This window comes from Festucalex cinctus, chromosome 2, assembly GCF_051991245.1.
Source record: "Festucalex cinctus isolate MCC-2025b chromosome 2, RoL_Fcin_1.0, whole genome shotgun sequence".
In the NCBI taxonomy this organism is placed as follows: Eukaryota; Metazoa; Chordata; class Actinopteri; order Syngnathiformes; family Syngnathidae; genus Festucalex; species Festucalex cinctus.
Genome location: NC_135412.1, coordinates 13,316,756 through 13,330,642, shown reverse-complemented (window position 1 = coordinate 13,330,642; position 13,887 = coordinate 13,316,756). Strand labels below are relative to the sequence as shown.

Sequence of the window (13,887 nt, the reverse complement as noted above, 5' to 3'; positions counted from 1 at the left end):
TGTACTTTACTTTAGTTTTACCTTTCTGAGTATGACCCCCCCCCCCTCTTTTTACTCTCCAGGAATGACAACAGACCATTTGTGACTTGGTATTTGGAACCAAAATGTCACGGTTGGAACTTGACCCCGCTTTGGGCAAAATGTGAAAAAGGCAAATAGGTTTTTACTCTGATCTCTCCTTGCATGCCTGCCTGTTTGAGATTTGGCGTTGCGTAAATTTAATTTACCTTTAAGTGATTATCCATTTAATAAATTGGATTAAATATGTTTAAAATAGGCTTGGTACTTTTTTTTTCCCAACCAGACGATGAGATGACACTGTTTAAAAAAAAATGAAATAGGAGAGGCAAAGTCAGCCAACTAAGGGAATAGAATTATGGAATATTTTAAAAAAAACAAAAAAACGTTTGCAGTGAATTTTAACGTGTTACTAATAGGTATAATTAATATCAGTTAGAAATAATCAATAATATCCATCCATCCATTTTCCGAACCGCTTGTTCATACATTATTCTATGTGATACAGCAACAGCTACTGTAACAAATTACTGTAATTGCATTACTTTTTAGAATACACAACTACTAGTACACTTAACACTGCATTAAGAAGCAATATACTATAGCATGTACAGTTAACTGGACTGAGAGTAAGTTTCCTATCCACTGAGTTGATCAGGGGCCATAAATGTTGATGTGTGTGTATCACGTGCTGAGTTTCATTGTCATGATCCAAAGTCCAAACTGTTGCAACAACGTGCAGCAACTTCAACTGTAGAAGGACTGAAAATAATTGATCATCTCAAGGATTTCAAGATTTGGACTCAGTAAGTAAAAAGTAGGCCTAGTATAAAACATTTTGCTAACAATAGTATAAAAAAAATAGTACATTGATGTTAATTTTTGTTTGTTTTGGTTTCTTTTTGTTACGTAATGTCTTACTTCTGTGTTTAGCGTATTGAATATTTAATTTGTGAAAATACAACATACAACTAACCTCCTTTTTATTTTACATTGGTGCCTTGAGATACAAGTGACCTGACTTTTCGAGATATGAACCATAGTTCTGCGGAATTTTTGTTTTGACTTAAATTGCGAGCAATCATTTGAGATACTTGTTTATTATGCCACAGCACAAGTAAATAACAATGTACGATTCTGGAACTAACAGACTTTGATAACTGTACAAAGGGGCACTTTGAGTGGAGTGGATACTAGTTTATATCAGTTAAATCTGGGTCCTAAATCAAAGCTCCACTGTACAAGACTGTACATTTGTGGATTCGAAACAACCACTTAGCGTTGCCTTAGTCTGTTTAGCTTCATGCTAACAACCACTGCTAACTTGCATAGATAGGATAAAGAATAGCGTCGATTCCATGGTGTTATAATAATGTCAGTATCTCATTGAGTGGCAAAGGTTTGCGAGTGTTTGTGAACACAGTGAAGATGTTCAAAATTTCATTGTGACAAGAAAAACTGTTTGCGACCATTAAAACTGTTGGCGAACGTCTTTGCGACCCTTTGTGACCTTCAACTAACCCCAACAACTAAAAATCTCAACTTTCGCTACCTTCGAAAACACTTTGTATTTGTATGTTTAAGAAAACCAAATTATATATCCCGTGAAAAACACTTATGCACGTTTTTGTCATTTAAAAAAAAAAAAATGTTTAAGGGATGAAACGGAACTGTTTTCATGAAATTTAGACTTAAAAATTAAACTCATGTCTCCTCTCCACAGGCACTCACTGAGCATGTTGAATTCTTACCTGCAGCAGCGGTGATCAGGGGTCACAAGATGGTCAAAAGTGTCATGGTAGCCTACGCCCTGTGGGCAGTTGGTGGTCTTTTTGGCCTCCACCATTTATATTTAGGGCGGGACAGCCATGCTCTGTTATGGATGCTAACCCTGGGAGGTTTCGGCATAGGCTGGATCAGAGAGTTCATACGCATTCCGACGTACGTTGGCGAGGCCAATCAAGACGCCGAGACGAAAAAGCGAACCCCCTCCGACATCCCGCCACCCGTCAACCCAGTTCGATTCGCTGGCCAGGTGTGTGTTGGCATCTACTTTGGCACTGCGGCGCTGATTGGACTGAGCTCTCTCAGTTTCTTCTTCTTGATTGTTCTGCCTTTATGTGTGGGTGCAGGGGTGCATCTGGTGTCCACTGTTGGCCAACAGACCTCTGATCTCCAAAAAACGCTCACAGCTTGTCTTATAACCTCCCCGATATTCTATGGCAGCACTTTATCCCCTCTGCCCATTAGCCTAGCAGCCAGTGTCGCTGCCACGCAGCATCGCAAGTACAAGAAACCACCGGCAACGGGAAACACACAGGAACTTGGTAGGTCAAAAATATTTCCTCATATTAAATCGTTTCTATTTAATGTTTATGTTTAATCTGTTTTGCACTTTTAGGTCCACGACTTTGCAGGCTGGGTCTCGCTTGGCTGGCCTTCTCCGCTCCATTGGCATATTGTGTGTTCCATAATACCACTGCCACGCTGTATTACCTGTCTGACTGTGTGGCAGCACTGCTGGATATCTTTTGGTTCCTCCCTTGGCTCAGAAGTGTGGTGGAGTACATTCTTTTAATGCCATATCGCTTCATGTGTGTCTTGACTGGTAGAGGCTATTATGAAGAGGCCTGGAAGAAGATGCTGGAAATACTCCTCAAAGACTACACTGAGCGGGAAAAAGAGGCGCTGAAGGTGGGTAATTATGGCATTGCTTTAGGAATAGTTATAATGTACTGAAATTAATGTTTGTACATATTGGACCTACGGACAACTGTTGTGATATTATTTGTCATTATACAATGCAACCATGAGCATTAAGCAAAAATCTATTTCAATGCACTGGTTTCCTAGATTTTCTAATTTCATAATCTGACTTTATTGTCTTAATATATATTTCAGGTTTTATCACTGGGAGAACAGGCCTCTCTTGAAGAGATAACTCGTGGCTTTCGGGAGCTTGCGAAGACTTGGCACCCAGACCACAACCCCAGCAAGGATGCTGAGGCCACATTTGTGAAGATCCACAAGGCGTACGAGGTTCTTCTACGACGCCACAGGCCCGGCCGCTTCAGCTAGTTACTGGAAAAACGAGTCAGCTTGCCATTCTTACCTGACGGTCAATATTACATTGCAGTCTGCATTGCCATTTGGTTGTCTTGAGCTGTCATTGGGAATGGGGATCAATCAATTCAAACGGCTTTATTTATAGCCTTGAGGGCAATGCACGGGCAAAATAGATACTCGATATATTAAAAGCAACCAGGTCTCATTTCTTCTCATTAAATATCTTAACTCATTCACTGCCAGTCATTATAGAAAATTTTTACATTTCCAATACTCACGTGATATTACATTCACTAATTATATATAAACCGAATCTACCAAATAACAGAATAGACTCCCTACTTTTTGTCCCGTCCCGTTCTTTTATAATTCACAGCAGAAAAATGTAGGTTTGCCAAAATACAGCCATTTCTCCCATGGACTCTGAAACTGTGTTTATTTCCTATAAAATGGGGCAATGATGTCATCTACCGGTGGTTGGGCATCAGTAAAGTTGTTTCCAAGTTTGATATTTACAGTGGAGCATGCTCAGATTCGCCCCCATTTAGCACCGCTCTAAAAAATACAATTGACAAGTATACTTGTCAAAGGCAGTGAATGCCTGCAACATATTAAAAACATTTCACTTTGCACTACTGACTCGTCTAGTGGGTCTTTTGAGAAAACAGTAGTTTGCTGCCCTCTTGTGGCGCTCTATTCCTATCCTCCCTTGAACTATTTTATTCCACCGACCAATGTACAGTACATTGCTGTATTACTACCTCGTCTTATCTGCCATTTATTATTACAGGTGCAACGCTTTATATACATTTTTAAGTTCGGATGAATATTGTTTAATGTATAATTTTATGATGTACTACTAATTAAATAAAGCCAGAAAAAAAACAATCATTAACATTAAAAAAACAACAACAACAACAACAAAAACAATCAGTAGTAAAATAATCAGACTCTTCGAGAGTGTTTGTCTTGATATTAAGGGCTATTAATCAATTTTCATCCACATATACCAATCGATGCATTCGGCAATCTGCTGCCCGGAAGTTGTTTGGGGTTCTCAGGTAAAAAAAAAAAAAAAAAAAAAAAAAAAAAAAAATCCAAGCGATGCTGCTGTCGCTTTGAAAACAAACCGCTATCCAGACATAAGGAGGGAAAGAAGGAGAGGTGACCAGGTAAGGAGGCGCCTTGTGGACGAAGCTCGGCGCTCGTTAACACTAGAAAAAGCCTCCATCGACTATTATTTGCAAGCATTTTTTTTTTTCCGCGGGAGTTGAACGCGGGTGAATGCCATTCGTCGTGTGTTCTGCTGCCATAGCAACGGCGCGCGAGAAACATTGAAGAAACATTGCATGGCAGCGCTATGTGCTCGATGCTGGATGACAGCCGCATGCGTGCATGGGGCTGTACAATGTGAATCATGTGACACGCCGTTTTTTTTTTTTAGCCGCGTCCAGCCGCGGTTGTTTGTCGCCATACGTAACAACGAGCGCATGGGGTTGCTCAAACAAGTGGCCGAATATGTATGCGGAGGCTAGGTAATTATTTGGAAATATAAATCGCACGGTCGCCTCCCGCCGAGATGAACGATTGTCAGTCAAGAGCCGGCGCGAGAGTGCGTCTCCCCCACCCCCCACCCTGCCGTGCCCTGGTGTGACTGGCGCGTCTGCATCCGCGCCTGTTGCTCTCCAAGCGGCCAGAAGCAGCATATCCACGTTCCTTTTTTTATTTTTTTATTTATTTTTATTTTTTTAAATCCGCCTCGCACCACCACCGCAGCCCTGCGTTTATTTGTGAACAAGGTGCGGCGTTGTCAATCGACGTATTGCATGATACCGTCACATAATAAAGCGGCACCTTGAGGTTGAAAACATTCAAGAAATATGGTCTAAATAAGTTGAATGGAATTTCCCATGTTTGATTAGATTTGTTACCAAATGTGCTCGGCTAAACTTGGTTCATACATGTCAGATTCTGACCCATTTCTGTCAAATTGGAAATACACTACTCATATAATAATGGGAACACAATCATTATCATCCCGAGTTGATCACATTTCTGAGCAGCAATGTAATTGTATTTATATAGCATGTAGGGGTGTGAATTCAATTCGTATCACGATTCATAGGTCACGATTCGATTCCATTCAATTAATCCCAGTATGATTTTATAAGTCGATTGTTGCGATTTTTCACTCAAATTTAGAAAATACTAAGTAAACTTGTACATATACACTATGAGATTTGTATGAAAATGTATTATTTATTTATCTGAAACGTCAGCCTTATAACTGTGAGCCACTGTATTTAACAAACAGGTTGTAATGTGTTTCATGTTTGAACAGCATTGAAATAAAATATTAAGGATTAATGTTCCATTAATATTCTTCCATGCTTAAGATGTGAATTCTAACCCTAAATAAGACATTTTGTTAAATATTTTTTCCATAAAAAATGGATGTTTAATCATCGATTCGGCTGTCTATTGAATTGATTCGAGAATTGTGAGCTGTAATATTGCAATACATTGCCGAATCTATTTTTTTTAACACCCCTTTATAGCACGTATAAGGCAAAAAAAAGAAAAAAGAAAAAAAAAGAATAAAAAATAATGGTCACAAGAAAAATAAAATAAAAAGACAAAAATCAAGATAAAATACCAACGCGACAGCAAAATAAATAAAAAAGATTAAATGAAATGGTGAAATGAAAACAAAGTCTCAAAACGGATGGATTGGGAAAGTTAAAATCCCAAAATGAAAGCAAAGTTGATGAAAACAAGTTATGGGGTGCAGAGAGGGCGGGGCATCAACATCAACCCCCGCAAAAAAACAAATAAATAAATAAATAAAATGTGTTTGTAGCATGCATGTTGCTTATCTGTAACAAATGCATGTAAATGTTGAAGGGGCATCCTGCTGGGATTAAGGGTCCATAAACTTAGCGAAAGTCCCTCACAACCCCGTTGAACAGCATCAAAACCGCCACTGTGAAAAAGTAGAAACCTGAGAAAACCTTGTTATAATAGTCACATTTACTAAAAAAAAATAACATGCAATCAGCTTTTCTGTTCTATGGGAAACAATAATGCTTGATAATCATTTGTTGGGTATATTCGACACGTTGTTAATAAAGTGCATTATTTCCTGAACGCTGCAAAAATGTTTTCACTTACTTAGATTGCAGTGGAGAGTTAAAATTGAATGTAGATAGTGTACCATTACAATGCCTTTTTTCTTTAATTGTGCAGATGCAGGCATCTGGTGAAAGTATGAATGCTGATAACTGCAATGGATGCTCTCATGCATCAGGTAACTTCTCTATATAAGAATTATGTAAACATGCAGTCCACACAGACAGACTTTTACTTGATGTCTCCTTCAGGCAATGGCCAAGAGTTATCGACAGAGCAGGACTTTTACGGCCCAAACAGTCAACAGTCCTTAACTCGTTGCTCCTTTGCGGGTTAGTTTTCAACTTTCCCACACAGACTGTTTTGATTACAAAGCTAAATTTGATTTTCCCTTCCCAGAAAACTCCATCAAGGTGGAGGTGTGCAGTGAAGATAAATCACCACAGTCAAACGGCAGAGGGCCTGCTGGAGATAGTAGAAGTGGGGATAACAGAATAGAACTGATAGAGGAAGGGAGCGCAGACCATGCTGGGAGTATTTACAATGAGTTGGCAGTTTCCAAAAGTGCTTCGCCTGGACCCATCCGACTTCCGAGCGGAAAGCTCCAATGTGATGTGTGTGGGATCATCTGCATTGGACCCAATGTGCTGATGGTGCACAAGCGAAGCCATACAGGTGACCAGATCTTAGCAAACAGTTTGCGATTATGATTAAAAAATAAAAATAAAAAATAGTTGATCGGGTCTGAGGGTTTTCACGCCTCCATGTGTTTGTTGTTAGGCGAGAGGCCTTTCCAATGTAACCAGTGTGGAGCTTCCTTCACCCAAAAGGGCAACTTGTTACGTCACATCAAGTTGCATTCTGGGGAAAAACCTTTCAAATGCCCCATTTGCAACTATGCTTGCCGGAGGAGGGATGCCCTAGCTGGACATCTACGTACTCATGCAGGTAAATGGGGGAGAAATGTAGAAACAAAAAGATTCTGAAATGCTCGCTTTGGGAATTGGAGAATTAATTTATACAAATTTAAAGTAAGTAAAAACAGCAAGATGACGTGATTTGATCTACCGTATTTTCCGCACTATAAGGCGCACCTCATTATAAGGCGCACCTTCAATGGATGACATATTTCAAAACTGTTTCCATATATAAGGCACACCGCACTATAAGGCGCACCTTCAATGAATGACATATTTTACAAATTTTTCCATATATAAGGCGCTACAGTAGAGGCTGGGGTTACGTTATGCATCCATTAGATGGTGCTGCGCTAAAGGGAATGTCAACAAAACAGTCAGATAGGTCAGTCAAACTTTATTAATAGATTACAAACCAGCTTTCTGACAACTCCAAAATGAATAAACAGCTGTTTTATTATTTTGTCTGAGGTAAAGTATTAGTATTAGCTAGCGATCCAAGATGGCGCGATCTTCTGCGCATGCACATCACCGATCGTGCAGGGTCACCGATAGCGTCTTGACAGCGAGACCTGTTGTGGCTCAATATCTATATATATGATCTATAAATAAGGCGCACTGGATTATAAGGCGCAGGGTCAGCTTTTGAAAAAATTGAAGGCTTTTAGGTGCGCCTTATAGTGCGGAAAATACGGTATTGTGATTTTATCATAGGACAGTAACTGAAATAATTTTAACGCACATTATGAACCATTTTTCCAAAATGACATACAGTTTAAGGGTTCAGATTTACATACGTTGTTAAATTAACTATCTTGGTAACCGTTCATTCATTTTACCTTGGGTTTGGCACTTCATAATTGCAGTTTCTTCACCACTGGGCGGAAAGCCTTTCAAGTGCATCTACTGTAGTCGCAGCTACAAACAACAGAGCACACTGGAGGATCATTTTGACCGTTGCCACAGTTTTCTCAAGAGCCAGGACCCGAAAGCAGCAGCCAACTCAAAGACAGTACAGCAGGGTAAGACACAACAACCATAAAATCCCTGTGCGCTAGTTAGTGTAAGTAGTAAGTTCATTCAATTAGTCGTGGATGTTTGTGCAAAGACAGTTGTTATGTTTTTTGTTTGCAGATGATCAGTCTCTAAATATGGAGAAAGTGGCTAAACCCGCGTTAGACATGTCCAATGAGAAACCACAATTTGCGGATAGATTAGCTGTTAGTATCACCAAGCGCAAGAGGTCAACGCCACAGAAGTTTTTGGGTAAGTTTTCTTTTTTGCTTCCACATGATAGTAAATAGTTTTGCAGTAGTATCATTTTAAATATGTTAATCTCATGCAGTTATATTTGGAGCAATTCCAGTTCCATTGCTATCGTAAAAACTTACTTTTTTTTTTTTTTTTTTATAACAAACTGCTGTAGCTATAAGTATAAGAAGTTAATCTGCCTAATAATATATCCACGATACTCTTTTCAAACTCTCTCAACTTTAATGACCAACAATAAGGAGGCATCATAAATATCTAATTTTTAATCGCTGTGCATTATTTCAGTTGTGCAGTTGTAAGATTAATCTCAAGCAATTATGCACTTTTTTTTGTTTAATAAATTCAATTAAATTCAAAAAATTTATTTCATTCTTTAAAAAAGAAATGAAATGGGACAGAATGAGGTAAAATTTGATCAGAAAATAAAATAAAAAAAGATAAATAAAATAAGAACATGACCTTGTGCTATATATATTTGTCCAATAATTGAGCTTTTATGCATTTAAAAAAAAAAAAAAAAAAGAATGGACTGAGTGATTTATGTTGAATGAATGATTTTAGTTATGTAATCCAGATTGTTCCACAGACTGACACCTTGAGTTGAAATGCATCATTCTTTTTGTTTTGTTCTGTATTTAGGTTTGGAAAAAAAATATATGTTCCTCTTAATTTGTACTCACTTTCACTTGTTTTTTTATTTGCATGTTAATTGGTAAAAATTCATGATAGACTTTATACAATAAAGACACAATTGTGTTAAAAGTATCTTGTGTTAAACTACAGTTACAAATAGGTGTTATAATTTTCTGTATTAAAGTTGAAATGTATGCTGAAGGAAAACATCGACTAACTAACTATTTCGTCGACTAAAATTGCTCTATTTTTGTCAACTAAAATTGGATTAAAATAAAACTAAAATACAATCCAATTATTAAATTATGACAAACTTAAATTTTAGTCAAAAGGCTACAACTAAACTAAATCAAAATTTCTTTTCAAAATTAACACTGGTTATATTTATCAATGAAATATGACATCCAATACACAAGTTGGTGGAGCTCAGAATCTCTCTGCCATCACTTCAAACTGACCAAAATCTCGTTACACTACCTGCGCCAATAGTTAGACGTGGTTCCAGCAGGCGTTAATCTACTTTCAGCCACCAAATTGTCAGGCGCATATAAAAGGAAACGTCCCTGGTCTGCCGGAATGCCCAACATGGTACAGAGAGAGGAAACAAATTCCCAAATAAGTGCATCAGGGCTAGCGGCAGCACAAAAATCAGGATACTCCAGTTTTTATGCTCAAGTGCCGAGCACATTGTGAAAAACACTGTCCATTGACTTTTACTGGTATTTGGTGTTCCCAGCTGAAAAGCACATCCATCTTGACCTGCTTGAAGTCCCTTGTGACTTGTCCTCTGGTTCTGAGAGGGAAGGGGATCATCCGAACCCCCAGCCAGCTGAAGACCCCACTGGCTTGAGTGGGACACCTCTGCAAGATTCCAGGAGCAGACGAGGGAACGGTGTGCTTCACCCGTCCTTCTCGTCTGAGCTGCACGCGGTTATGGGCTCTGCTAACAGCAATGTGCCTCCTCCGGGAGCCCCCGATGGACTCTCAACGGTGCCTCTTGGCCTGCCTGGTCAAGAAGCAGGTGAAGGGTGCGAAGGTCACCCTTCAGTTCATAGCCACACAACCTCGCCCAACGGATGTCCTGACTCGACAGACACCGAGAGCACAGCAGAAGACCTCAGCACAAGGGCCGCAGTCCACACACGTACCTCCAACAACAACCAGCACCTCCACTACCAAACCCTCGCACTGCCCTACAGCCTTTCCACCTCCGGCCTTGGCCAAGCTAAAGAGACGGACCCAGAGTGGGACCGAGTGTGTCCTTCACCTCCCACCCCGGTAAAGAGGAGCACTGGCTCTCCGCCCCCCTCCAGGGAGAAAGTGCAGGTGTTGGACAGGGCCGGCCGGCCCATGCGCTATTTCCACTGCCGCCACTGCCGCATCCTCTTCCTGGATCACGTTATGTTCACCATCCACATGGGATGTCACGGCTTCCACCAGCCCTTTGAGTGCAACATCTGCGGCCACTGCAGCCGGGACCGCTACGAGTTTTCCTCGCACATGAGTCGAGGAGAGCACCAACTGGCCTAATGGAGAGCAGGGAAGGGGTGAAAGAGAGGATTCGCCGGAAGTTTTGTGGGCTCATGTTTGCTCTGCACCAGATCATGCTTTAAATCCCCAGTGTAAAATTCTGAATTTGTTGTTGTATTATCTACAACCGGGTTTACATGCAGGCTTTTTTGTCATTCTGATTGAAGAGCTCTGGTCAATTTACATGTGCCACTACTTTATTCAGAACAGTCGTACAGATGTGTGATGCACAGATCGATGTAAAAATACAAGATTGGGGTGAGTTGTCTATTTAGCGCAGTTGTTGTGATAGATTTTGAACTTTTATTAAAGCGACAGCTTGATAAAAACAAATTCTCACTCACGTCATAGACCAGCTCTGATTGAAGGCCGCTTTAGCGACATCACTGCGCATTTACGTCAAAATAGAGCGAATGTATGACTTCTGATCAGATTGGAAAATGGAATACAGTGTTCCCTCGTTCATCGCAGGTTCATCTTTCACGGCCTCAAGGATTTTTTATAGCGTATATATTTTTACACTGTGCTTTTTAGTTTGTTTATTTTCTTTGGTGCTTGTGCAGCCGTATTTCTCGAACCCTACAGCCGACCGGCGACATACGGGCATCCGTGGATTCGTCTCGACGAGACCTTTCCAACGGTGTCTGTCCGGTCGCTGACATTGCATTCTGGAGATAGAAAATATATGTACTGTGCTCAATAATAAGCAAATTATACTTTTAATGGAAAAAAAAATACTGTGAATGAAAAAAACACCCCATTAATTATGAATGAAAAAGCATTCATAATAAACTAAAAATCACACCAAAATAACATATATAATAAGTGAAAAAAATATATATTGTGCTATATAATAAGTAAATGAAAAAAAAAATACTTTTAATGGAAATAAATGAAAAAATAACATATGTGATGAATGAAAAATCATTTATAACAAAGTAAAAATCAGACCAAAACGACAAAACATAAAATAAAATAAAATAAAATGGGATTTTTCATTTATTTTTATTTTTTTTAATTCAACACGGATTTCCATTATCCCTGCGAATGGCTGGCAACCAGTCCAGGGTGTACCCTGCCTACTGCCCAAAGCCAGCTGAGATAGGCTCTAGCACCCCACGCGACCCTTGTGAGGAATAAGAGGTCAAGAAAATGGATGGATGGATGGATTTCCATTATCGCGGGTAGTTTTTGGAACGTAACACCAGCTATAAACGAGGGAATACTGTACACCACTCTTGTGAATCCGAATTAAATCCCATTCAGATTTGGCCTGTTTATTACAATTCAGGTGTTTATATGAAGCAATTTCGGACATTTAATGTCATTCTGATCGGAATACAAGGCTCCATGTAAACCCAGTTTATTCAACTGAAGCGGACGCAGGTGAAGAATCTTCCAAGAGCAGCGTTTAAAAGGTTTATTGCGGAAAATTATGTATCATGATTGATTGCACTTTCCTATTGAATCATCTGGGCAAAATGTGATTTTGCTTTAAAAGTGCCTTCTTGGGGGATTTCCTCCAAACTTAAAAAAAAAAAAAAAAAAATGAAAAAAAAAAATGAAGGGAACAGGTGCTGAGCAATCTTGACTAGCCATCTTCTTGATTTAAGTTGCTCCATGAAATGGTTGTGTGCACAAGTAGAAAACAAGGCACCGTGTTTACATTTGAAGAATTGTGTTTGGTGTGTCTAAATACGCACTTAAGAGCTCTGTTTAGTGGTGCAGGAGGGCATTTAGTTAGTGAGGTGTGTGGGCTTCATATGCACTGAGAGTTTTGTGCCTCTGGAATTTGGGTGAGCTTTTGTCATAGGATAAAAAGCTGTAAAGGACTGCCTTAACTCTAACTTGTTTACAGTGTTTAAAGTTAGAAACTGGGTCGGGAACCAGTTAGACTGCGGGGATTCCCTGAAACAAAGCTAAACAGTAGCTTGTGTAGGATTTTGGATCTTAAAGTCAGCCTTGAAAATACTGGTGCAGATCAGACCATGAGCCATGAGGTTTACAAGGAAGACCCTGACCAAGCTAGGCCGGGGGTGCTTCTAAATCCGCAGGACTGCACCTGTAGACTCCCTGCTTGTATATGACAAGTCTTTGCCCCAAGCACTTGATGGCTTTACTTTGTTGTGCTCTTTCTCTTGCACTGAAATAACTGCTGAATCCTCACGATGGTCATATAATTTGCCTTTCTTATAATTTGCCTTTCTCAGATTCCCATCATGTTGCACAAGTTACTACACTCAAGTTTGCTTCAGTTTTATGACTGAAAATTGACCTATAGTTTCAGATAAAGCTCTTATGTTATGGCACTTGAGGCGGAGAGTACAGAGATGTTAATTGGCATCAAGGTTATTGTAGTAAAGTAAAACTGGGGTTATGTTGAGTTTCACTCGCAGTAGTCTATCCATTAGTGTTGCTTGTTTCAGCCTTGGTGTATTTAATCAGCTATATTCCAAATCTTATCCAGCATATTCCTCATGTGGATGAGAGATGTTACCTCCTGCTTCTTTCTAGCACCCGAATACCTTATTGCTACAGTACCGTGACTTTTCTGTTCATGTTGATTTTGCGACCACGAATGAGACCAAACTCAGTATTCTCGACTCGTTATTGTGGGTTTGCTGCTTTAATAGTTGAACTTCTTTTTTTTATGCAGAATGTAATGAGATGGTTTGACCAAAAAAAAAAGAGAAAAAAAAGAATCTAAAATAGAGAAACGTGCGTGAATGGAACACAGCATGTGTGCTTGTCACTACCCTGCTTTCACCTGAATTGTGAACAGTTTTTTTTCCAAGTGTGAAGTTAAGTGAAAAACGAGGCATGGGTTTGTCTCCTTGTGTGGAGTTTGTTGTTGCTTTATGATATTTTGTGAGTGATATTACATGACAAAAACAATTTACCTCAAAGTTCAACATGTTTAACTGCCTCATCACTTCAAAAAGTCCTGTTGCTTTCTGAGATGTTTCTGCAGTTGCAAATGTGTTGCCCTCGCTATTCTGCAAACTTTTTACTGTTAATAAATAAAGTTGGGTTTATTGTTAAAGTGATTGTGATTGCTTTTCTCATGCATGCTTTCTATATTTTTTTTTTTTGGGGGGGGGGGGGTGTTAAATAACTTTAATAATCGTTACTAGTGAAGCAAAAGCAAAAATAATGAAGAATGAGTGTACATTCTTCTTAACATCAAAGTTCAGATGTACCAAGAGTGAAATGACCTGGGAATGGGTGGTGCCTCATGCCAACTTCATGACTGGCGACTGCCTGCTGACCCTTCGGCTACATTGAGAGGGCATAGCCTACTTGGAAACTGTTACAATAAATA

At 39.5% G+C, this 13,887-nt stretch overlaps 2 protein-coding genes across 3 annotated transcripts; both read left to right on the top strand.

The window, feature by feature from the left end:
• The first annotated feature begins 742 nt into the window (after nucleotides 1-742).
• Nucleotides 743-3,164, top strand: dnajc22 (DnaJ (Hsp40) homolog, subfamily C, member 22). Of its 2 annotated transcripts, none has more exons than XM_077515263.1 (4): nucleotides 743-824; nucleotides 1,742-2,345; nucleotides 2,420-2,712; nucleotides 2,920-3,164. In XM_077515263.1, exons 2-4 carry the CDS (start codon nucleotides 1,799-1,801, stop codon nucleotides 3,094-3,096), a joined length of 1,017 nt encoding a protein of 338 aa, XP_077371389.1. In that variant the 5' UTR covers nucleotides 743-824; nucleotides 1,742-1,798; the 3' UTR covers nucleotides 3,097-3,164. The 2 variants fall into 2 exon arrangements, with proteins under 2 accessions (XP_077371389.1, XP_077371390.1); XM_077515264.1 differs by lacking the exon at nucleotides 743-824 and having other exon boundaries at nucleotides 1,748-2,053; nucleotides 2,151-2,345.
• A 1,025-nt stretch (nucleotides 3,165-4,189) lies between these two features.
• Nucleotides 4,190-13,608, top strand: ikzf4 (IKAROS family zinc finger 4). The gene is made up of 8 exons (XM_077515262.1): nucleotides 4,190-4,256; nucleotides 6,331-6,391; nucleotides 6,465-6,545; nucleotides 6,613-6,888; nucleotides 6,994-7,161; nucleotides 7,997-8,152; nucleotides 8,265-8,396; nucleotides 9,772-13,608. The coding sequence occupies exons 2-8, from the start codon at nucleotides 6,331-6,333 to the stop codon at nucleotides 10,563-10,565; spliced, it is 1,668 nt and encodes a 555-aa protein (XP_077371388.1). The 5' UTR covers nucleotides 4,190-4,256; the 3' UTR covers nucleotides 10,566-13,608.
• Nucleotides 13,609-13,887: the final 279 nt, after the last annotated feature.